General features: G+C 34.3%; 1 protein-coding gene across 5 annotated transcripts in view; it reads right to left on the bottom strand.

Annotated features, from left to right (window-relative positions):
• ADGB (androglobin) overlaps positions 1-23,645 on the bottom strand; it is a 297,945-nt gene that overhangs the window by 127,105 nt on the left and 147,195 nt on the right. For all 5 annotated transcript variants that reach the window (XM_007484699.3, XM_016428944.2, XM_016428941.2 and 2 more), the window contains 3 exons: positions 23,013-23,106; positions 16,099-16,233; positions 13,565-13,718 (listed from right to left, as the gene is read on the bottom strand). In XM_007484699.3, the coding sequence (XP_007484761.1) occupies positions 13,565-13,718; positions 16,099-16,233; positions 23,013-23,106 (383 nt within the window). The remainder of the gene's footprint in view (positions 1-13,564; positions 13,719-16,098; positions 16,234-23,012; positions 23,107-23,645) is intronic.

The following is a 23,645-nucleotide window of genomic DNA, read 5'->3' as shown; positions in this document are numbered from 1 at the left end:
TATTTTTCATGTAAGAAGGTGCAGGTCCAAAATAATGCTGTTAACATAGGAAGTCTATCACAATGAAGCATTAGCTAAAGTACATGGGTACATATGCATATATATATGCATGTGTATTTATTTAGATATATACACATTTATGGATAGCTTTTAGATGGGCATCACAGAGATATCTGTAATTTATTAATCATACAATCAAATCTCTGATAATTTATTACCATTTAAGCCCTAGAGACATGATAGTATGTGGTATATTAATAGTTATCACCATTAATTTTTTCTTTGAGCAATTACATTGTACAGGAATTCTCAATGAATACAGTCTCTCTACAGTACATATTGGCACCTATTCTTCAACTTAAAGTCTTAAATAATTATATAGGGCACTGAGAGATTGAGTAAATTGCCCATCTCATGCAAGCAATATATGTACCAGAGGTATGACTTGAATACAAGTCATCTGAGCTCTAAGACTAGCTCCATCTATCACATTATGCTGTAATTCCTATGAATATACATTCAAGACCTATTGCAATGTTTCAAGGTGGCATGAAATTAACTATGGGGCTTTAATCACTCTCAGTGGAATACAGGTTTTGGCACGTCCTGCTAAACCAAAAAGGCTCCTTTTAGTGTATTATATGGCTATTATAAAAAAATCACTAGAATTAATTTTAGAAAGATTCATTAGAAACTTGAACATGGAGTGATGAAAATATTTTGGCCCAAATTTCATGAATCCATGGAATCATGGAGGTATTGTGTGGTGTATCATGGCAGAGTATGCTACTCACATAGATAATACCACAATCAAACCACAAATACCTCCCTTAGAATATTTTCTCTGAAAATTGTCTTTTCTCTTTGGAGAGTAGAGAGGTTAGGATTTACCATATGAGATATCAGAACTTTCTAGGGTTTATTTTCATCACAGACCACAAAATTGCTATCATTACTACATAAAAGATTACTTTGGGATCCAACAAATAAACATGGAAAAGGCAACAAGTGTATATATATATATATATGTGTGTGTGTATGTGTGTGTGTGTTTGTGTGTGTGTGTGTGTGTACATATAGCATGAATATAAAATGAATGAGTACAAATTAAGGGTTATTATTCTCTATATTTATACCTACATGACATTTACATATATTATATATATATATATATATATATATATATATATATATATATTTGTCACCCCATTCAAATGTCAGCTTCTTACAAGTAAGGATGGTTTTGTACTTTGTACTTGTACCCCCAGAAACTAGCACAAGTACTGGCATAAAATAAGTGCTTAGAAAATGGATAAGGGCTAATTTGTTGATTGATTGATTAGTTTATTCTTTATTTGAAAATTTCTGACTTATAAGAAAAACTGATCATTATGACTTTTTGCCAAGCTCTAACCAAGTGAACTAACCTATCCATACAACACTAATAAATCAAATGTAGGTATGAATGTTTTAGAGGTCTAATGTAGAAATAATATTGTCATTGGTGTCATCCACTTATGACAATTATTTATGGTACAAAAGTGCTGATGTGAACTTTCAAGATATATTCCTATAATTAGCAGTCTAAACCAGACAAAAGGCTATCGAAGTGATAAAAATTTCAAGAAGCAAGGTAGTCAAGGATGGGTTTTTGCCCCATAATTTGGGGAAACATTTGATGTCATCTACAGAACTACAAATGGAAAAGGAACTTGTTTGTGTCATAAAATGAAAGCTAACTCTTTTTACAGTGAAATATACATAATAAATTTTAACTACTACATACTTTTTCACATGTTTTAGGAATATATTATCATAAACAAAGTAGAAAAATGATAAAACACTGCCTAAATCAGGTTAAGTCACTAGTTGGTAAATAAGCATTGGTCTTGCCCCTTCAAAACATTTTTATTGCTTCTTTCAACTTGGTGTTTTACTCAAGCAATAAGTGGCACAATCTTTACTACTGGCTATAAATTTAATGTTTTAACTCACTGTTAAAGAACAAAAACAAAAACTGTGCTTGAAAATCACTTAGAGCAAAAAATTGTGTGGCAAAAAAAATGTGAAATATATTTTCAAAGAAAATGTTCATATTCATTTCAATAATATAAGGCATAGACCTAGGCACTAAAGAAAAATTCTTTTAAGTCTTTCCTTGAGAAACTTATATTCTACTAGGGGCCACAACAAGACTATAGATAGTTAACAGAAAGTATGAAAAAATAATATAAATTGGTTTTGTTCCTACAGTAGTATTTCAAGGAGAGAGAAAACAACTGGTGTAGGCTAAGAAATGCAAAGAACTCAGGAAAAATATCTTATGAATAGATAAATATAGATGGATAGAATCAATGGAAAGAATCAAATTATAATATTCTATTAAAATTAGAGCTGTGAAAAAATTTTCTTCAAATGCTTCTAAATTTAAGTACTCCTTTCAGAAGTAATGAAGGTCATATTAAATCATTCCTATCCTCTCATTATAATGATTTTTTTTAATTAAAGACTATGTTAAGAGGTGTAAGTATAAAAATTGACAACTAAACAAAGAGAAAATTCATGTCATGTCTCATTAAGATTTTTCCCATTAAACTATAAATAGTGAATTTTCTAAATTATCATGATGATGAGATTTTAGTACAAATTGTTATTTAGTAATAACTTTAAACAGAAATATCTGATTTAAATATTCAGAAGTCTTATTGTGTGGGAAAGGGGTCTCAAACATTGGACTCATTTTCATTAATAACTTCTGGAGACCAGGAACTCAAGTAAAAGAAAGCTTCATTTTTATCTTCCATGAAAGAGGACAACCCCAGCTTTGGATGCATGGAGATACAAATACATTGATTTCACAGACAATCTATAAGAGTTTCTAATCATAAAAGAAACCTTCTACCACAGAGCAATCAAAGGTGTGCCTGATTGAATCAACAACATCTTTGAGATAAAAAAATTGAGCCAAAGCATTAGGCTAGAATTTTATCAGCCTGGTCAAGATCAGAGTAAGGTCAAGAGTTTATACCCAAGACTGAGCCAAGTCTTTAAGTTATCAGCATCCCAAGGGTCAACTGAATCAGCAGGGGAAGGGGGCTCTCAGAGCTCTCAGCCCTCAGACCATCACATCATCCCACCAAGTCTACCTATAATTAGAAAAAAATGAGCAAACAACAAAAAAAGCACATAACACTAAATAATTTTTATGGAGACAAAGAGCAAGGTATAGATACAGAAGGGGACAGTGAAAGCAAAGGAAACATACCCAAGGTACAAAAGAAAAATATGGATAGGATAGAGTCTCAAAAGACTCAAAAAGGATTTCAAAAACCAATTAAGAGAGGCAGAGGAAAAGTGGGAAAGACAAATAAAAACAATGCAAGAAGAAATGAGCCAATTGAAAAAAAGGAGAACCAAATACTGAGAGAAAAAAACCAGGCCTTAAATTCATAATTGACTATCAAGAAACTAATTATATCATGAATATCAAGAAACAATAAAGCAGAATCAAAAGAAAGAAAAAAACAGAGGAAAACATAAAATATCTTATTGATAAAACAATTAACCTAGAAAATAGATCTAGGAGAGACAATTTGAGAATTATTGAACTGCCTGAAAGCCACAATCAATAAAAAACCTTGTACATCATATTACAAGAAATTATCAAAGATAACAGGCCAGATATCCTTGAACAAAAAATAAAATTGAAATTAAAAATGTTAAGATAGTTTTTGTTAATTTTAACTTTTTATATTTAAGAGGAAAAGGAATAATAATTTTTTTTCAGTAGGAGATTCCCTGCCATGCAGGTCAGCAGTTGGTGACCCCCTGCTGTGCCACTTGGCAGTTGGGGACAGTTAGAAGGGCTTTTTGTCTCTGGGTCTCCTGAAAAGAGGCTGTGTGTGACTTGCTCTCTCCAGATGAAGTCAGAGAAATAGAATTAAGACCTAAATAGCCTTATTTATTATTAATAATTTGGGTAGACAGATAGATAGTACTTATATTATCAGAGAGAGAAAACAGGAGAGTAGATGAGGACTTTGACTTAGAAGAAGATATTGCCATCTGAGGAAAATAGATGTAGGGTTTTCTAGAAAATTTTAGTTAGGCTTGGGATCTTTGGTATAGTTATAATCTATTATAAGATTACTTTCACTTTTATTCTTCATATTTCCTATCTGTATTTCCTAATAATAAACTACGTTTTTTTGTGTTTAATAAACTGCACACTGACTTTTGATCAAACTACTACCCCAAAAATTTAACCCTTCACAAAAAAATTCATAGAACACCTCCAGAAAGAAATCCTCAAATGACAAATTTCAGGAATATGAAAGCTAAATTCAAGAGCCACCAAGCTAAGGTAAAAATACTTCAAGCAGCCAGAAATAAACCATTGAGCTATAATCAGGATCACATAGGACCTAGGGACTTAAAACATAAAGGATGAAAAGGCATGGAATGTGATATTCAGGAAGGCAAAAGATTTGGGCATAAAATCCAGAGTCACCTATCTAGAAAAACTGACTATATTCTTTCAGAGGAAAAATGGATATTCAATAAGATAGAATATTTCCAAGTGTTCTTAAGGAATACACCATATCCAAATAAAAAAGCTGAAGTCCAAACACGAGACACAAGAGAAATCCAAAAAGCTAAATAAAAAAGAGAAAATTTAAAAGACTCATCAAGGTCAAAATGTTTATATGTCTACATGAAAGGAAGATATCTGTAATTCTCAAAAATTTCTCTTAGTAGTAGAGAAGATAAAATGAATATTAAATTCTCTCCATCTTGCTTGGGCTTGCAACCAGGAATGTACACCCCCACACTACACGGGCATGTGCTAGCTAATGACAAATCAGAACCAACTAAATGCCCTCCTAGGCTGTCCTAAGCCAAGCTTTAACCACCATTGACACAAGTGAGAAGCAGGAAGTGAGGTAGAAAACAGCCTCTGGAGTTCTCATGACTTTGAGGACCCCCACAGACAGCTTTCCTTCAGATCAGTCACATGAGTGATAAGAACTGACTCCCTTCTCTGCCTTGGCTCTCCATGGCCTTAAACTCCCACTTTGATTCAGCCTGAGCCAGAGTGGTTTTGAGTTAAACTCCTTTTCTCCCCCCCCCCAATAATTTCTTCCTCTTGTTGCAATTAAATCACCATAAAAACTCCATTTGGACTTGAGTGTTTCATTTAGGATATTATAAATAAAATCCTTGGTGACCAATAATTATTATATTCAGTCTCAACCCCTAAATTTAACCATAACACTTTGGCGACCACAAAGGGATCTGTAGATCCACACTGGAACCCCAATGTTGTACCAGATCACATAAAAATAACCCTGCCCAGAGAAGCATTATTGAAAGCCATGTATTTCCTGAATCATGGGAAAAATTTGAGCTGTCCTGACATGATGAGACCCTGTCCCAATTTATGGGCAGATTTATTGACATAGGAAATACATATATGGACCTTAATTTGACCAGAGAAAGGGACATTAGACAAATACGCAGGAAATTCTTTAAGAATTGTTGTTCAGTGTTAAAAGACTACTTTAAAACTAGCTGTCCTCTAAAAAAACTAGCTGGGTCTCTATGGACCTCGAAGAACTGAGGAAAGTAGCAACCTATGTCTATAAGGATCATGCAAAAAGACCTGAGACACAAAATAAGTCAGTGGAAGACTTAATGAAATTTAAAGGATACAAGAACAGTTGAAAAATAAGGGAGAGACCATAGCCGCTTTGCAAGAATCCACAGAAAAATCATTAACATGCCCTTTCTGTGGAAAGAGAGGCCATGCAATGATGGTCTGTAGGAGCTGGCTACGGAAAAAAGAAATAATAACAACAACTTTAGAAATAATAACTATAGGAACCATAATGACAATCAAACTAATGGCAGTGCTCCAAATGAGGAAAATGGTAATACCCAACATAACTCTGAATGTGAATGGGATAAACTCACCCATAAAACAGAAGCAGATAGCAAAGTGGATTAAAAACCAATATCCTACTATATGTTGTTTACAAAAAACACATTTGAGATAGAATGACACACAAATAATGCTGGTAGAATTTATTATGCAGTATCTAAGTAAAAAAAGCAGGAGTAGCAATCATGATACCAGACAAATCTAAAATAGAAATTGATCTGATTAAAAGAGATAAGGAAAAATTACATTTTGCTAAAGGGTACTATAAATAATGAAGTAATATCATTACTAAACATTTATGCACCAAATGGTATAGCATCTGAATTTCTAAAGAAAAAATTAATGGAGCTTAAGGAGGAAATAGTAAGACCACACTGGTGGGGATCTCAACCTTCCCCTTTCAGAACTAGATAAATCAAACTAAAATTAAATAAGAAAGAAGTAAGGAAAGTGAATGAAATGTTAGAAAATTTAGAGTTGATAGATACCTGGAGAATACAAAGATCAACCATGTACTGGGGCATAGAAATATTGCAAACAAATGGAGAAAGGCAGAAATAATAAATGTAACTTTTTCAGATGATAATGAGGTAAAAATTATAATAAACAAGTGTCCGTGGAGAGGCAAATTTAAGACTAATTAGAAAATAAATAATCCTTTAAAACTGGTGGTTCAAAAAGAAATCATAGAAACATTAGGGACTTCATTAAAGAGAATGCCAATGAAGAAACAACATATCAAACCTATGGGATACAGCCAAAGCATTAATCCAGGGAAATTTATATTTCTGAGTGTCTATAGCAACAAAATTGAGAAGGAAGATATCAATAAAATGGGCATGCAACTTAATATATTAGAAAAATAATAAATTAAAAATCCCCAGACAAAAACTAATTTGGAAATCCTAAAAATTAATGGAGAAATTAATAAAATTGAAAGTAAAAGAACTATTGAACTAATAAATAAGACTAGGAGCTGGTACTTTGAAAAAAAAAACAAATAAAATAGACAAAATACTGTTTTATCTAATAAAAAAGGGAAGAAGGGGAGAAATGAATAGTATCAAAGAAGGAAAGGGTGATCTCACTTCTAATGCAGAGGAAGTTAAGGTAATTAATAAACTATTTTAACCAATTATATGGCAATAAATGGCAATGTAGGTGAAACAGGTGATTATATGTAAAAATATAAATTGCCTAAATTAACAAAAGAGGAAGTAGAATACTCAAATAATCCCATCCTAGAAAAAGAAATTGAACAAGCCATCAATGAAATTCCTAAGGAAAAAAAAAAATCCCTCAGAGTCAGATGGATTCACAAGTGAATTCTATCAAATATTTGAATAACAACTAATCCCAATACTATAAAAATTATTTGACAATTATGATACAAATATGGTATTGATTCCAAAGCTAGGTAGACCAAAAAGAGAGAAAGAAAACTATAGACCAATCTCCTTAATGAACGTAGATGCAAAAATCTTACATAAAATACCAGCAAAAAAGACTACAGCAAGTTATCACAGGGATTATTCACCTCTGACTAGGTGGGATTAATACCAGGAATGCAAGGATGGTTTAATATTTGGAAAACCATCCATGTAATTGACTATAATCATAATAAAAACAACAGAAATCACATGCTTATCTCAATAGATGCAGGAAAAGCCTTTGACAAAATACAAAACTCATTCCTATTGAAAACACTAGAAAGCATAGGAATAGAAGGGACATTCCTAAAAATAATAAACAGTATATATCTAAAATCATCAGCAAGCATCATTTGCAATGGGGACAAGTTAGAAGCCTTCCCAATAAGATCAGGAGTGAAGCAATGATGCCCATTATCACCTCTATTACTTAATATTGTACTAGAAACAGTATCAACTAGCAATTAGAGAAGAAAGAGAAATTGAAGGGATTCAAGTAGGCAATGAGGAAACAAAATTATCACTCTTTGCAGATGATATGATGGTATACCTTTAAGTTCTTTAAAACCCCAGAAAATCAACTAAAAGGCTAGTGGGAATAATTAACAATTTCAGCAAGTGGCATGGTACAAATAAACACACATAAATCATCAACATTTCTATATATTTCCAATAAACTCAGCAGTACTCTAGACAATATAAAATATTTGGGAATCTATCTGCCAAGAAAAACACAGGAATTATATGAACACAACTACAAAACACTTTTCCCACAATTAAAACTAGATCTAAATAATTGGAAAACCATTAATTGCTCATGGGTAGGATGAGCTAATATAATTAAAATAACAATTCTACCCAAATTAATGTACTTATTCAGTGCCATACCTATCAAACTATCAAAAAACGTTTTTTTTTTTATAAAATTAGAAAAAAATATAGAAAAGTTCATCTGGAAGAACAAAAGATCAAGAATCTCAAGGGAAATAATGAAAAAAAAATTGTAAAGGATGGGGGGGGGGCGGTCTAGCAGTACCAGATCTTAAACTGTACTATAAAGCAGTGATCATCAAAACAATATTGTACTGGCTAAGAGAAAGCGAGTGGATCAATGGAATAGACTGGGGTAAATGACCTCAGTAAGCTAGTGTTGGATAAATGCAAAGATCCCAGCTTTTGGGACAAGAACTCACTATTTAACAAAAACTGCTGGGAAAATTAGAAAATAGTATGAGAAAAATTAGGATTAGATCAACATCTTATACCCTATACCAAGATAAATTCAAAATGGGTAAATGACTTAAATATAGGGAATGAAATTATGAATAAATTAGGTAAACATTGAATAGTGTACTGTCAGATCTGTGGGAAAGGAAGTAATTTAAGACCAAGCAAGAGATAGAAAACATTGCTATTGCAAAGTGATTGACTTTGATTATCAAATTTAAAAGATTTTATAGAAATAAAACCAATGTAACCAGAATTGGAAGGAAAGCAACAAACTGGCAGAACATTTTAATAACAAAACTCTCTGACAAAGGTTTAATTTTCCAAATATATAAGGAACTAAGTCAAATTTACAAAAAAAATCAAGCCATTCCCCAATTGACAAATGGTCAAGGGGCATGAATCAAAAAGAAATCAAAACTATTAAGAAACATATGAAAAAGTATTCTAAATCCCTCCTGATTAGAGGTATGCAAATAAAAACAACCCTGAGATACCACCTCACACCTAGCCAACTGGCCAATATGGCAGCAAAGGGAAGTGATAAATGTTGGAGGGAATGTGGCAAAATTAGGACACTAATTCACTGTTAGTGGATTTGTGAATTGATCCAACCATTCTGGAGGGCAATTTGGAACTATGCGCAAAGGGCTTTAAGACAATGCCTACTCTTTAATCCAGCCATGCCACTGCTGGGTTTGTACCCCAAAGAGATAATGGAAAAAAAAACTTGTACAAACATATATATATCGTCGCTCTTTGTGGTGGCAAATACCTGGAAAATGAGGGTGTGTCTGTCAATTGGGGAATGGCTGAACAAATTGTGGTATATATTGGTGATGGAATACTATTGTGCTCAAAGGAATCATAAACTGGAAACATTCCATGTAAACTGGAACAACCTCCAGGAATTGATGCAGAGTGAAAGGAGTAGAACCAGGAGAACATTATACACAGAGACTGATACACTGTGTCACAATTGAATATAATAGACTTTTCTACTAGCAGCAATGCAATGATCCAGGATAGTCCAGAGGAACTTAGAGAAAGAACGCTATCTATATCCAGAGAAAGAATTGTGGGCACAAAAACGCAGAAGAAAAACATATGATAGATCACATGGTAAAATGGGAATATGACTGCAGTTTGGGCATTAAAAGATCACTCTACTGCAAATATGATAACATGGAAATGGGTTTTGAACAATGCTACAGACATAAACCAGTGGAACTGCTTGTCAGTTCTATGATAGGGGAGTGAAGAGGGGTAGAAAAAACATGAATTATGTAACCATAGAAAAATATTCTAAATAAATTTTTAAAATTTAAATTAAAAATCCATAATTATTCCATGAATTATTTAAAATTTAGTTGGACTAAAATATGTCATGCATTTATTTCATCAAGAAGTCACCTAATTTACTTTATTTTTAAAAGGTAACTAAAATGTCATTAAAAACCCTATAATAGAATTCTATTCCCATGCCTCATTATGACTTGAAAGTGGCCTTGGATTCTCATGAGAATGAGAACTCTGGGAGGTTCTACCAAGGACTACATGCTGGTTGAGAATCATTATAGCTAAGAATGGTAGTGACTTATCACTAATAATTTGCTATTTAAGTGATGAATTATTTGACTTTGGAAACCAAAGAAAAAAGGAAAATACAAAATAGTTATCACTGAAATATTATGTTAGGGGAAGAGGGAGAAAAACATATTTGAATATTTGGTTCAGGATTAAGAAATATTTAGCTGCAGATACAGCCATTATTTGTGGGTTAGCTCTCTGTATGAAATTAGATTATCCAGTATTCTAACGAAGAATAATAATCAACACTGAACTAATAAAAATATAAATATATTTGTATGACTCCCTTCTGCTTCTGCAGAAGAGAGATGGAAGAACATGGTAAGAATAATAGCATTTCAGATAAGTAATAATAACAAATGTGTTCTTTTTAGTTAATAGCAATTTAACTACTGGTACTCTAAATGGGAGATCTTTGTTCAAAAATAAAATAAAAATATGACTGACAAGGCAATTAAAGGGCATGATATATGGGCTTAAGGAATCTGGGTTCAAATACCAGCTCTAGCTCTAACACCTGTGATGCATTGGGCAAATCATCTAATCTTTCTAGTTCTCATTTTTCTTATTTGTAAAATGAAAGCTTTAAGATTACCTTCCTTCCAGATCTAAATATGAAAGCCTAAAAGCCTATATCAAAACTAGCATTCTTGCTAAAAAATGAAATGGAAATATTTCTGGTTTAATGAAGGGCAAACAAAAGACCTGACAGAGTTGCTATATTAATTTGTCAAAATGCAATGAGAAAATAGCATTTTATGTGATATAGGACTGTGACAAGGAAATCACTTTAAAAGACTGATATATATTAATTTAAGGTCGCCAAGGAATTCAGCTATGTAATTCCTAAATGAAAACTCAAGTCAGCCGTCAGCCTTTTATAGAGTTTAATTACAAACAGGAGGAAGAAAGGAATGAGAGAGAGAGAGAGAGAGAGAGAGAGAGAGAGAGAGAGAGAGAGAGAGAGAGAGAGAGAGAGAAAGGGGAGAGAAGGGAATAGGGCTTAAATACCCCCTCTGTTTAGGCTGGGCCAAAAGGCCCAAGCCCTTAGATAGCTGGGGCAAAGAAAGGAGATCAGTCCCTATTACTCACATGACCAAAATGGAGAAACAGTCTCCAGGGCCTCCACCTCCAGCTTCCTTCAGAGCAAGCTTCTCAGAGCACCTCTCCAACCACTCAGAGCCAAAACTCTCCAACCACCTCCTCAGTCCTCAGACTCCTCTATCTTTAAGGAAACCATCCAAGTTCCCTCCCCTCAGTTCTCACATCTACCAATCACTGTCCATCATTTTCCCTGTGCCAATGGTGGCTCTAGCTTAACCCAGGACCGCCCAGAGGTCTGTGGCTTTGCACATGTCTGTTGGAGGTCATATTCTCAAATAATTAAATCTTGATCTTTTGCTACAGCCCTTCCTAAATCCTGTTACCCTGAGTAGGGTAGAGATTGGAATAATTAAATTTTGATCTATGCTGCAGCCCTTCCTGAATCCTGTTAGGACTGAGTAGGGTGGAGATTGCAATTTCCAAGACTTGGTTCTGTCGTTCCAAGTATCTCCATTGTATCAATTCTAAAATCAATCATGACTCAAAGAAATTCCTGTTCTATGCTTAAGCATAGGTCAAAGTCCTTTCCATTGTTCAGCAAAAGGTTTCTGTCCTAAAGTAATCTTAAGAAGGGAGGAGGAGGAACCTCCCATGCCAATGGGGTTCACATTCCAATAGAGTTCCCATTCTCAATAGGAAATTTTTCAAGTATGAAATTTCCCAATGGTGAAATTTCCAACATTTATAAGTCTAAGAAATTTTAAGGTTTACAGGACCATCTCATAGGACTGTTTATAATCAATGTAAGCAAAAAGGCAGTTATTGAGAAGGAAATTACAGCCATGTTCCAGAATCTGGATAAAGAGGTAAAAACAATTTTGTGAAGAATTTATGAGAACCTCTAATTGAAGTAACATATGCATTGATACTTAGTGACTTAAAATCAAAGGGAAGAACAGATGAAAAATGTGTCAGAAAACATGTCTTCATGATATATTTGGGTCAAAAATGTGTATTGTTTAATAATTTTTTGTGTATAATTCTAAATTGATTTCCATAATGATTGTAGTCATTCATAAGACCACCACAAGTGCATCAATGTGCTTGTTTTCCTTCAGGCCTTCTAACATTTATCATTTTCCTTTTTTAGTCATTTTAGCCAATCTGAGCTATGAAATAAGCAAATAGAGGTAGTGTGGTATAATGAATGTTGCTGGATTTGAAGTCCAGAAGAGCTATATTCAAATCCCTCTTTAGATACTAACTGGGTGACCTTGCACAAGGCACTGGTTTTCTCTAGGCCTCAGTTTCCTCATCTGTAGAATGAAGGGACAGTACTCCACGGCCTCCAAGATCCATTCCATCTCTAAATATATGATCCTATGAATATTATAAGCTCCCCTAGAATTGGCACCATCTCTCTTTCTGATCTTTATGTGCTTCTAGGTTATTTACCTATATGGAGGTATTAATGGGAAGATGGATGAATGAAAGAAATAGTATGTATTAAGCACTTACTATGTTCAAGGCACTAACTAGGTTGGATGCATGGAATTAAAAGACAAAGGCAAAAAATTCTTATCTTTGACCTTACAGTCTAAGGGACACAAAATATATTTAAAAGGCATTTACAATAAATATAAATAGAAATGGGACAATTTGTGGGACATGGAGTTAGGAGATGAATCAAGAAAGGTTTTGTGTTGTGCTTGCAGGAAACATGTGATTCTAAAAGATGAGTGACGAATGAGTGCATTCCAGGCTTGATGGAAAACTAAGGTAAGGTGTGGAGATAGGGGATAGAGTACCATGCATGAGGAACATTATGAAGGCCACTTGAGCTAGATCAGAGCATACAATAAAGGCTAGAAAGGTAGACTGAAGCCAGGTTGTTGTATAGGGCTTCAAAAGCCAAACACAATAGTTTTACTTAATGCTAGAGTCCAAAGAGAAACACTAGAGTTTAGCAAATAAGGGATTGATATAGGAGAGGCCTCTAATTTAAGAAAATCCCTTTGGCAACTGTCTGTCTTATTCTTGTCCCTAAAGATATTTGAAAGAAAGAATTGTAGCAACTTAAAAAATATAGGTTAAAAATAAATTGTTTTCTTCATATAATTGAGTTAAAATTAAAATATAGTAAATTTTAAAAAAGAATACATTAACTGCAGCAAAAATGTTTTTGTTGTTTAGTCATTTTTTAGTTATATCCAACTCTTCATTGCCCCTTTGGGGGTTTTCTTGGCAAAGAAACACTGCAAAAATACACATTTTTTCATCCTCTATCAAAATAAAGTTTCTGTCATTGGGTAATGATAATCTTCAATCTTACCTTATTTTTGGTATAGACATAAGGTACCACTTTGAGGAACACTCGTGGCACTTCCTCCATTGTGTCATTATTAACAACATGGAGCATACAGACTGGAAGAGTAGTATACATTTTAGGCACCAAGAGCATGTCTTGTGTTACATAAAATGTTTCTCTGCAACAAAGAAAAGTCTCCTTTAAAAGATGTTTTAGAAATTTTATTGGATTTTAAGTGAATAGAAGTTAGAGTAAATTTAAGTTAAATAACTGAAGCTATAAAAATTAAGAATATATATTTGCAGATATTGATATTCCTGCTTTCAAAGCAGCCAATATATAAGGAGAGCTGACTATATATTTTGCATATATTCCCACATATTCTCATTTATCCAATCCTTAAAATGTGGCTTCCAACACTAGACGGAATTGCTCTCTCAAAGGTTACCAATGATCACTTAATTGCTAAAACCAAAAGTACTTATTTAGTCTTCATCTTCTTGAATTCTCTAATAGTAATCCTTCTTCCAATACTCCCTCATTGGGCTTTAGTTTCCTTATCTATAAAATGAAGGAATAGGGCTTAAAACCCCTCAGATCTCTTCTAGCTCTAATTTATGTTTCTGTGGTTTTAGGGATACTCTCTCCTCCTTGCGTTTTCTTGACATTTCTCTCCTGATTCCCTTTTTGTCTAATAGTGCTGTTCAGATTCTTTTACTGGATCACCATCTATATCTTGACCTTTTGCGTGAGTGTACCTCAGAATTCTACCCTGGACTTTCTTTACTTCTCCCTCTATACTTTCCATTAGTTATCTCATCAGCTCCCATACATTCAAAGATCAATTCTAAGTCACTGTCTTCCAGACTTATATTTAACTCTCATCTCTATTGTGAGCACCTATCTACAAATACCAAGTATTTGCTGGACATCTCCACCTGACTGTCCCATTAGCTTCTCAAACTCAAAATGTCCAAAAAAGAACTTATTATCTTCATCTCATTAGGGATACTACCCTCCCTTTAGTGATCTTAGTTTGCCACCTCTGAGTCATTTTCATATTTTCAGCCTCATTCACTGTACTCCTCCCCATATTTAATCAACTGCAATATCCTATTAATTCTGTTTCCAACTCTCTCACATCTGTCTCCTTCTCTCCACTTAAACTGCCCCCATACAGATTTAGTCCCCAATACCTCTTACCTGGACTTTCTATTAGCCTCCTAACTGACTGCTCTGTTCCAGTTCCTTTCCTCTTTAATCCATCTCCTACACAGTTGCCAAATTGATATTCCATAAGGACAGAAAAAAAGCACATACAAACAGACATACAAATCTGATCACAATGATAAACTGAAGTGACTTAGTATTGCCTCTTAAAACAATAAAAATAAAAATCTCTCTTTGGCATTTAGGACTTTCACAATCTGGTTCCAAACTCTTTCTAGTTGAATTCTCAATTCTCCAGGCAAACTTGCCAATATGCTGTAAATACCCTGTACTTGATAATATACCTCCACTTATGTTCCTTTGCACAGGCAATCTCCATGTTTTTAATAATCTTTCTCCTCCCCTCCAGGACCTTGATCTTTCTAATTGTTAGTTCTTTGTGAACTTGCCTTTAAAAATTACTTTGCATTTAGTTTTTACTTTATATTTACTTATATGTATCCATATTTTTCTTAGCAAAGCATAAGCTCATCAGGGTGGGAAGAGTTTCATTTTTTATCTGTGTCCCCAGAGCCTAGCACAATATCTGGAGCTGTGCAAATATTTAAGAAACTAAGGCTTTTTATTGAATTGAATTCAGAATGATTCTTTCTACTGACCTTATTTGTCTACAAAGATAAAGTATAATTAAAATTAATGAATTACTGATATTAAGTATTGTCTAGCAAATGTGAGACTGAAACCTTATTACCCAACTATCATATCATTATATATTCTCTAGTAGTATTTTGAATCAATTTTAAAATATTGATTTAGTGATTCACTACTATATATATGGGTACAATACTATTATAGGTACTAAACATACAAAAATGAAATTAGTCTGTCCTAGAGGTACATAGAGCCTCAGTAGGGGAGATAACATAAATGAATCCAAAGAATCAGAAAATTACTAAAATTATGATAAAATCAGAAAGTTTTAAAAATTATAATAAATCAGAATGTTATTAAATATAAACATGAATAAAAGTTTTCTATTCTTTTTCATTTTTTGTTTTTGACTAAAGAAAAATGCAAATAAAATATTTTTTAAAATAATTTCACATATATAAAGTAAAAGTAGAATGACTTTTAGGGAAAGTAAGAAAAGCAACCTTGAACTTTTATTTTTTGAAGCAAGATTATAACTAAATTAACTAATTTATACTTATGTATTAGACAAGAGGTTAAAATAAACCAAAACAATTTATTAGGGACCTACTGTCTGCCAGGCACTGTTCTAGGTGTTAGAGATACAAAGATTAAAAAAACTGTCTCTCAAAGAGCTTATGTTAAATATGTACAGAAAAATATTTTATTTAGAGGTGAAAATATTTTCAAAATCTTACCTAAAAACTATAAACCAAGAATTTGGTGGCTGATCAGGATAGGTTATAGAATAATCAGCATAAGCTATCTTAGTTTCTTCATCTTGATAACATGGATATAGCTCAAAGGATTTGCATTTGCTTTTAAACATTAATCTGGAAAAAATGAAAGAGTAAATGTTAAATAACTGTTATTCTTTAGAGATGAAGTTGTAATATAGAAGCAAAAAAAGCAAAGAATATAAATTTACAGGTATAAGGGACCTGAAAGTTTACACTTAGGCTTAAAACTATTGAGTGACTTGTCCAAGGGCAGGATGATAGTAAGTAGAAGGAGGAGTCATGGGAGTGGAAATAGGGCAAGATTTTAAATGCATATCTTAAGAAAACCTCCTGGAATAGATGGGATTTCAGGAATTGTAAGTAATAAAAGGAAGACTTTAGCAAAAAGGAAAGATTTCCATGCAGAGGTCATATTTTAGTTTAATTCCTTTAAGTACATATTTATTAAGCATCCTGGCCCATCATAATCCCTTGGTGGATCAGTTCAACTCTTCTCTCCTCTTCACTTGAGTCTCTAGCCTCCTTATCATTTATTATATGCTGTTAAATTTCAGTCTTGAATAATTCCTACCATTTGCCACATTTTTCCTACTGCTGAACAAAGGTGGAAGAAATCTTGAATTATTCTGACTTGCCTAGTACAGATTTATATGACACAAACTCAAGTCAGCCCTCACTGCTGCTAGGCAATCCTATGATACTTCCCTTATTAAATCTATATCCCACTCTCCAAACTGAAATGAATCTTCCAGATCTTTTCATCCTCTAATCCTTCCATGGCTCTACCTAACTCCATCCCTCCTGTCCATTATCCTCTCAGATAAAACTTTTCCTTATATTTTATAGAGAATATTGAAATCATTCTTCTGCATCTCATATCACTTATATGCCTTCTACCACTGTTTGCTCCTTCAAGTCTGTTTCTCATGATGAAATATCCTTACTCTTTACCAAAGATAACCTATCTCCCTTCACAAATGATCCCACTTCATCCCAGATCTTCCAACAGATTGCCCCCTCTATCATCCCCATCCTATCACTTATTTTCAATCTCTCCTTATCTGCCTACTTTTCTGTTGCTTACAAACATGCCCACGTCTCCCCCACCCTCAAAAAGTGTTGATTAGATTCATCTTGACTTAACTGTGTTGTATATCTCTCCTCTGTGGCTAACCTCCTTAGAAAGGCTATCTACAAAAAGTGTCATCATTTTCCTTTCACTCTCTTCCTAAATCCCTACAATCCAGCTTCTGACCTCAAGATCCCTCTGAGATTGTTCTCTCCAAAGTTAACAAAGACTTTTTCAACTGCCAAATCCACTGATCTTTTCCCAGACATTACATTACTCTTCTTGACTTTTCTAAAACTTTGATTCTGGTGATCATCCTCTTTTTTACTACTCTCTCACAAGTTTCCAAGACACTCTTCTTCCCTTGTTTTTCTACCTCTCTGATCTCTTCTCAGTCTCCTTTTCTGGATCTTCATTCAGATTCCATCCTCTAGCCATAGGTATCCCACAGATTCTGACTTGGGCCCTCTTTTCTTTTCTATCTATATTCCTTCACTTAACTCATCAACTTCCATGGATTTAGTATCTCTATGCTTCTGATTCTTAGACCTACTTTTTCTGCTCTAACTTCTTCAAAGACCTCAATTTCACCTTTCCAATTGCCTTTCAGATATCTCAAACTGGATATCCTATAGAAAATCCGAAACTCAATATGTCCAAAATGAAACTCATCTTCCCTCCTTAAATCCAAAACTCCTACCTTCCCTATTACTATAAAGGGCAAAATTCTTCCAATTTCTCACTCTCAGGACCTACATGTCATCTTTTACTCCTCACTATCTCTTGCCCTCAATATCCAATCTGTTGCCAAAGTCTACATGTTTTTACCTTTGTAACATCTCCTGAATATACTCCTTTCTATTTTCTGATATTCTCACCACTCTGGGAAGTCCTTTATTAACTAATGTGTAGACTATTGAAACAGCCTGCTGTCAAGTCTGTCTGCTTCAATTCCCTCCCCATTTCAGTCCATACTTTAGCCACAAGTGATTTTCCTAAGGCACAAGTCTGTCCATGTTATCCATCCATTCAATAAATTCCAGTGGCTCCCTATTCTTCTAGTATCAAATATCAAAACCTCTGTCTGGCATTCAAATTTTGAATTTATTTGGTATTTCTAATCTAGTCCCCTCCTGCCTTTCAGATTTCTTACACTTTACCTCTCCTACATTCTCTTTGATGCAATTACAGTGGCCTCCACTCCATCTCTCAGCTCTAAGCATTTTCTGTGTTTGTCTCCAATATCTGGAATGTTTTCCCTCCTCAATTCTGCTAACTTCACTGGATTCTTTTAAGTCTTGACTATAATCCCACCTTCTAAAATAAGCATTTTCCAAAGCTTCACTCTAATTTCTTCCCACTATTATTAAATTAAGCTGATATCATTTGTTTGAACTTATTTGTTTACTTGTCATTTCCCATATTGCACTATAAATTCTGAGATCAAGTACTATTTTTGCCTCTTTTTCATATTCCCAAAGCTTAGCAAAATACTTGTCTAATTTGTTGTTTTTCAGTCACTTCAGTCACATACCAGTTTAGCATTTTCTAATTTATTCATATGTAAGACTTGTCTTTTCCAACAAGACCACAAACTTCTCAAAGACAAGATCCATAGTACATATTTCTTTTGTATCTCCTACTATGCCTATAATTAATAATCCATCACTCAATAAATACTGTTAAGTATCAAAATAAGTAGGTCAGCTAGGTGGGCCTGTGGTTAGAAAGGCTCATCCTCCTGAGTTCAAATGTGGCTTCAGACCCTTCTAGCAGAGTGACTTTGGGGATGTCAATTAATGCTATTTGTGTCAATATCTTCATCTGTAGTGTAAAGTAGAGAAGGAAATGTTAAACCACCCGATTTTCTTGGCAAAACTATACTTCTCTTCTCCAGCTCATTTTATAGCTTAGGGACTGGCCACCTAGCTTCCCTTTTCCCAAAGTCATACAGGTAGTAAGTGCCTGAGGTCAGATTTGAATTCAGGAACCATCTTCCTGACTCCAGACCTAACACTATCCACTTAGCTACCCCAATTTTAATTATTGTTCAGTCATTTTCAATTGTATCCAACTTTTTATGACCCCATTTGGGGTTTTCTTGGCAAATATCCCTCAAAACCATTGGCATGGAAGCCAGAGATGGCACACAGAGTGCTCTGTGGGCACTCAGCCATGCTCCCTCACCACCACTACCCCCAGAATTTATTCCTAGAAAGGCAGAGGGACTCCAGCAGAGCTGCTTGTAAAATAAAAGGTGAACTGTAAAAATAATACAGCAATGGATTGAATATTAGTTTATAAACTGATTTTTATACTCTGTTTGCTGTGCTTACAAAGTACCTTCAGTTTATATCAGTGAAGCGAAGCTCATAAGTGAACTTCTCTTCAGAGCCAGGCACTAGGATGCTAAGGAGACTCTTGTTATAAAAAATAAAATACTTATTAAAATATATAAGGATAAAAAAAGATTTCTAACTCTAAGGAATTCTAACTCCACCCAAATAAAACTCCCTGGTTCTGCAAGGAACCACTTCTCCTGTTTTCACCGGCTACACTAATCACTACCTGATCTGACTAACCCAAATTTTTACTATTCTAAATAAACTAACACTATTATACTTATAATTCTTAATTTCACCTTCAAGTTATAAAATTAACAAAAGCTAACTGGCTGAATCTCAACAAGAATCAAGTTAGGACTCTGAGCCTTAGCAGAGTCAGAGTCCAAACCAAAGCCCAGTTCTTTCTTTGGTATTCTCAGAGTCAAAAAAAAAAATCTATAAAAACAGTAATAGTCAATAGTGTTTCTCAAGTTGTGAAAGGAAAACACTTATCTCCCTCAGGTCTTTCCCTCCTTTCCTTCTACCTCAGGCAGGAGAAAGAGACAGAGAGAGAGAGACAGAGAGAGAGACGACAGAGAGAGAGACAGAGAGAGAGACAGAGAGAGACAGAGACAGAAAGACAGAGAAAGAGACAGAGACAGAGACAGAGACAGAGACAGAGACAAGAGGTCACCTCATCCAAGCCCTCAGAGTCTGACTCTGCCAACTGCCATGGGAAAAAATAACAAAACAATTAGACTGTCAACATTTGAAATTAACACTGTCTTAGATCTGCTTCAAACTCTCATTCTTTCTCAAGTCAGCTTCTCTACTTCTTATCTCTAAACAAAAATACAAGACCCAATTTCTAATATCATCCTTATATGCTCCCCTTCCCCCTCTCCACCTTGTCTGACATTTTTTAACATGCCCTTCCCCTCTGCCCAGCAGCACAATAGGAGTGCACAGAGGGTAAGGTGGGAGGCTTACAAACAACATAGCTGGAGGGGAGCAGAGCACTCAGGCTACAGCCCTCGCCCTCTCTACACTCACTGAGGACATCCCTCACTTCACCCATTCTTCCACCCAGCAGCCCAATGGGAGCACTTCCTCCCTCCCCTGTGTAGGGTAAGGGGGATGTATCCAGCATGGGGGTGGCACAACAGGAGATTTCAGGGGGGTTCAGCATAGCACTTGGTCTGGGGAAGGATGGGGAGGGCCCTGGCAATCTATCTCTAGCTGTCACTGCTCTAACTCATTGGGTTTGGTTCTTTTTGAATGTATAGTATATATTAGAGAGAGAAAGACAAGAATAATACAAAATGAGAAAGCATAGATGAGATCCAACCTACACCAAAGAAAGGAATACCCATATCAATGCAATCATAAAGGCATTAATAAAATATTGAAGCATTATAATACAGGTAACCAACAACTCTATTCAAAGGTACAGGTCAGCTAAGACCTTGAAAACTCCTAAGTCACACACTGAATCTCTTACTGCATCACTTTTCCCTATGTGACTCTCGCCTCTTTTCAGCTTCTCTCTTCTCTCCCAATATGTGCCTTGTCTGTTTTCACTTACCCTCATCCCTCTCTCAAAGCCTCTGACCTCCTTCTTCCTTTCAGACCTCCCTCAAACCTATGTCTTTCTCCATTTCTTCGCTGAACTATTCATAATATAAAACTTGGTTAAAATTCTTTGTCTTTTTGCCTATTTATTCCTCTAAGAAAAAATAATAAATCAATTTACTTTGTGTTTATTACCTCATAAGACATCATAATTTACATTTATATTTACATATATTATCTCATTTGCATATGACAATTTCATTTTAAAATGTGTTTTTTCTTCCTTTTTGTTTATCTTAGGATACTACATAGTATTTTACATTTGTATTTACATATATTAACTAATTTAAAGAAATTTCATTTTCATGTGCTTTTTCAAAAAGTTTCCCCATTTCTACATCAGGCAATGGAGAAACCTTGTGGACCTGTGAGTCAAGATTCAATAGGCTACATTTACACAATCTAATAAGATTTATAAGAGTTTTTCAACAACTTTAAGAGATAATTAACTATTGTTAATAATTTACACATATAACTATGTGTAAATATTAACACCCACAATTTTAGGAAATAGCTTTAAAAATCTATGAATCTGGCCCTTGGTTACATAGATAATAAATATAAGAATCGAGATTTGCCTCCACTTCCTCCTTCTGATATCAAGTTCAGTGCTCTATGATATTGCTTAGATATTGTGAGGAAAAAGCCAAAGAAGGAAATAAAGTATACAAATAAATGAGGCAGTAAATCTACTTGGAAGGAGTAGAGAGAGTGGCTTAAGAGTACCTTAGTTTTTTTGTTTATTTGTTTTAACATAGCAATTATAGGGCTTGAAAAAGAAGGTAAGACTTATTTCTGATTCATGAAATAAAGGGTTTGATGAAAGTAATACATTAGGAGAACAACCTTAAGCAGTAACAGATCAAATTAATCTTTCATTTGAGTAAGAGAAAAACTGGTTAGGAAGTTGTAGACAATCAAAGGAGACTAAGATGAAGGAGAAAAGGTTGTGATGGTTGCACTGATGTTCACAGTGTAAAAACATCTTTTTTTTAAGCTACAGGAGATCTTTAGAGATGGTGAAGTCCACATCTTTCAATTTTACGGATCAGGAAATAGAAGACTTGAAAAGTAAAGGAGCTTTCCAAAGCTTCTTTCCAAAAATATTATTTTTGCTTAGCAAAAATATATTCCAAAATATAATGAAAAGGTAGTAGGATCAGAACTTGAACTTAGGTCTTCTAACTATAGATCCATTATTTAGGATTTAGCCTTTGTAAGTGAAGTTGGGAATAATTTGGTTTAAATTCTGCCTCTGACACTTAGTAGTTATGTGATTTTTATTTAATTTATTATGCTGAATTTCATTTTCCTCATCTGCAAAATAAAGTGGTCAAACTAGAGGACCTCAGGTTCCATCAAACTTCATATGAATGATTCAGTTATATTATAAATTCAACAGAGGGAAGAATAAAAGATTCTTTATAGTTGTCACTTCAAGGCTTAGAGAAAAGTTTAAATATTCCAATATATTCATGGTATTTTTTCAAAATGGTTAACTAAGTTGGAATCTCAGTTTCATGTATTGGTCTTAAAGGGACTGTTTGGCTAATACTTTAAGATATGTAACAAGTACATAGAAATTAAGCTTCTCATTAAATAATTGTCATTGTGATAGCAATTTATGAATGAAAGTCACTACAATACTCAACAAAATATCTGCAGGATTGAAATGCATCAGAAGCTAAAGATATAATTCTTCAAATTGGCACCATAATAGTTTAAAGTTAGACTGAGTCACTGTGATACTTTCTAAAATAATTTAGATAAATATTTTAATAATTAAGCCTTTATAACCAGATGTTGCTTGTTAATATAATATGCAAATGACTTATGTTGCCTGTTACCTTAATAATGAGGTTGAATATTGTTCTAAATTGACCTCCAGTAAACTCCAAAGTCTTTGTAGAGTGTCTGCAACAGCATAATTTTCATTTGTGTCTGAAAATACCAAAAAAAAAAAAATCAAAGAATTTTAAATCTGCAAGACACTTAGGTGATCATATCATTCATATGTTATAGATGACGAAATTGAATTCAAGAGAAGTAGAAGTTAAAAAGTTTGTTTAAGGAGGCAGAGTCAAGATGGCAGCATAGAGGCAGCAAACATTCAGACCTCTGAAAACCCTTCCTCACCAATCACAAACTGAATGCTCCTAGGGGACTGAAAATCAAACATAACAACAAGACAGAACCAAGGAAACATCCTGCTGGACTCAATTTAAAAGGTACGCCCCCAAATACCAGAATTCTAAAACACTCTGGTTTAAGGGGAAGAAAGAAGGAAGGTCCTGGGACCCCTCCTTCACCTGGAGCGCTAAGCCCCCCAAGGCAGCTGGAAACTCTGGGCAGGCAAAGGCACTGGTCTGGAGGGAGTACCTGGCAGGCAAAGCTGTGCCAGGCTCAGAGCATCCAGCACAGGCAGTGGGGAAGCAGACAGGGGAGAAAAGCAGAGCGGGAAGCAGAGTTGCAGCAGTGGA

The sequence above is a fragment of the Monodelphis domestica genome, chromosome 2, assembly GCF_027887165.1.
Source record: "Monodelphis domestica isolate mMonDom1 chromosome 2, mMonDom1.pri, whole genome shotgun sequence".
Lineage (NCBI taxonomy): Eukaryota > Metazoa > Chordata > Mammalia > Didelphimorphia > Didelphidae > Monodelphis > Monodelphis domestica.
Note: the sequence above shows the minus strand (reverse complement) of the source record. Positions and strands in the feature narration are given on the sequence as shown.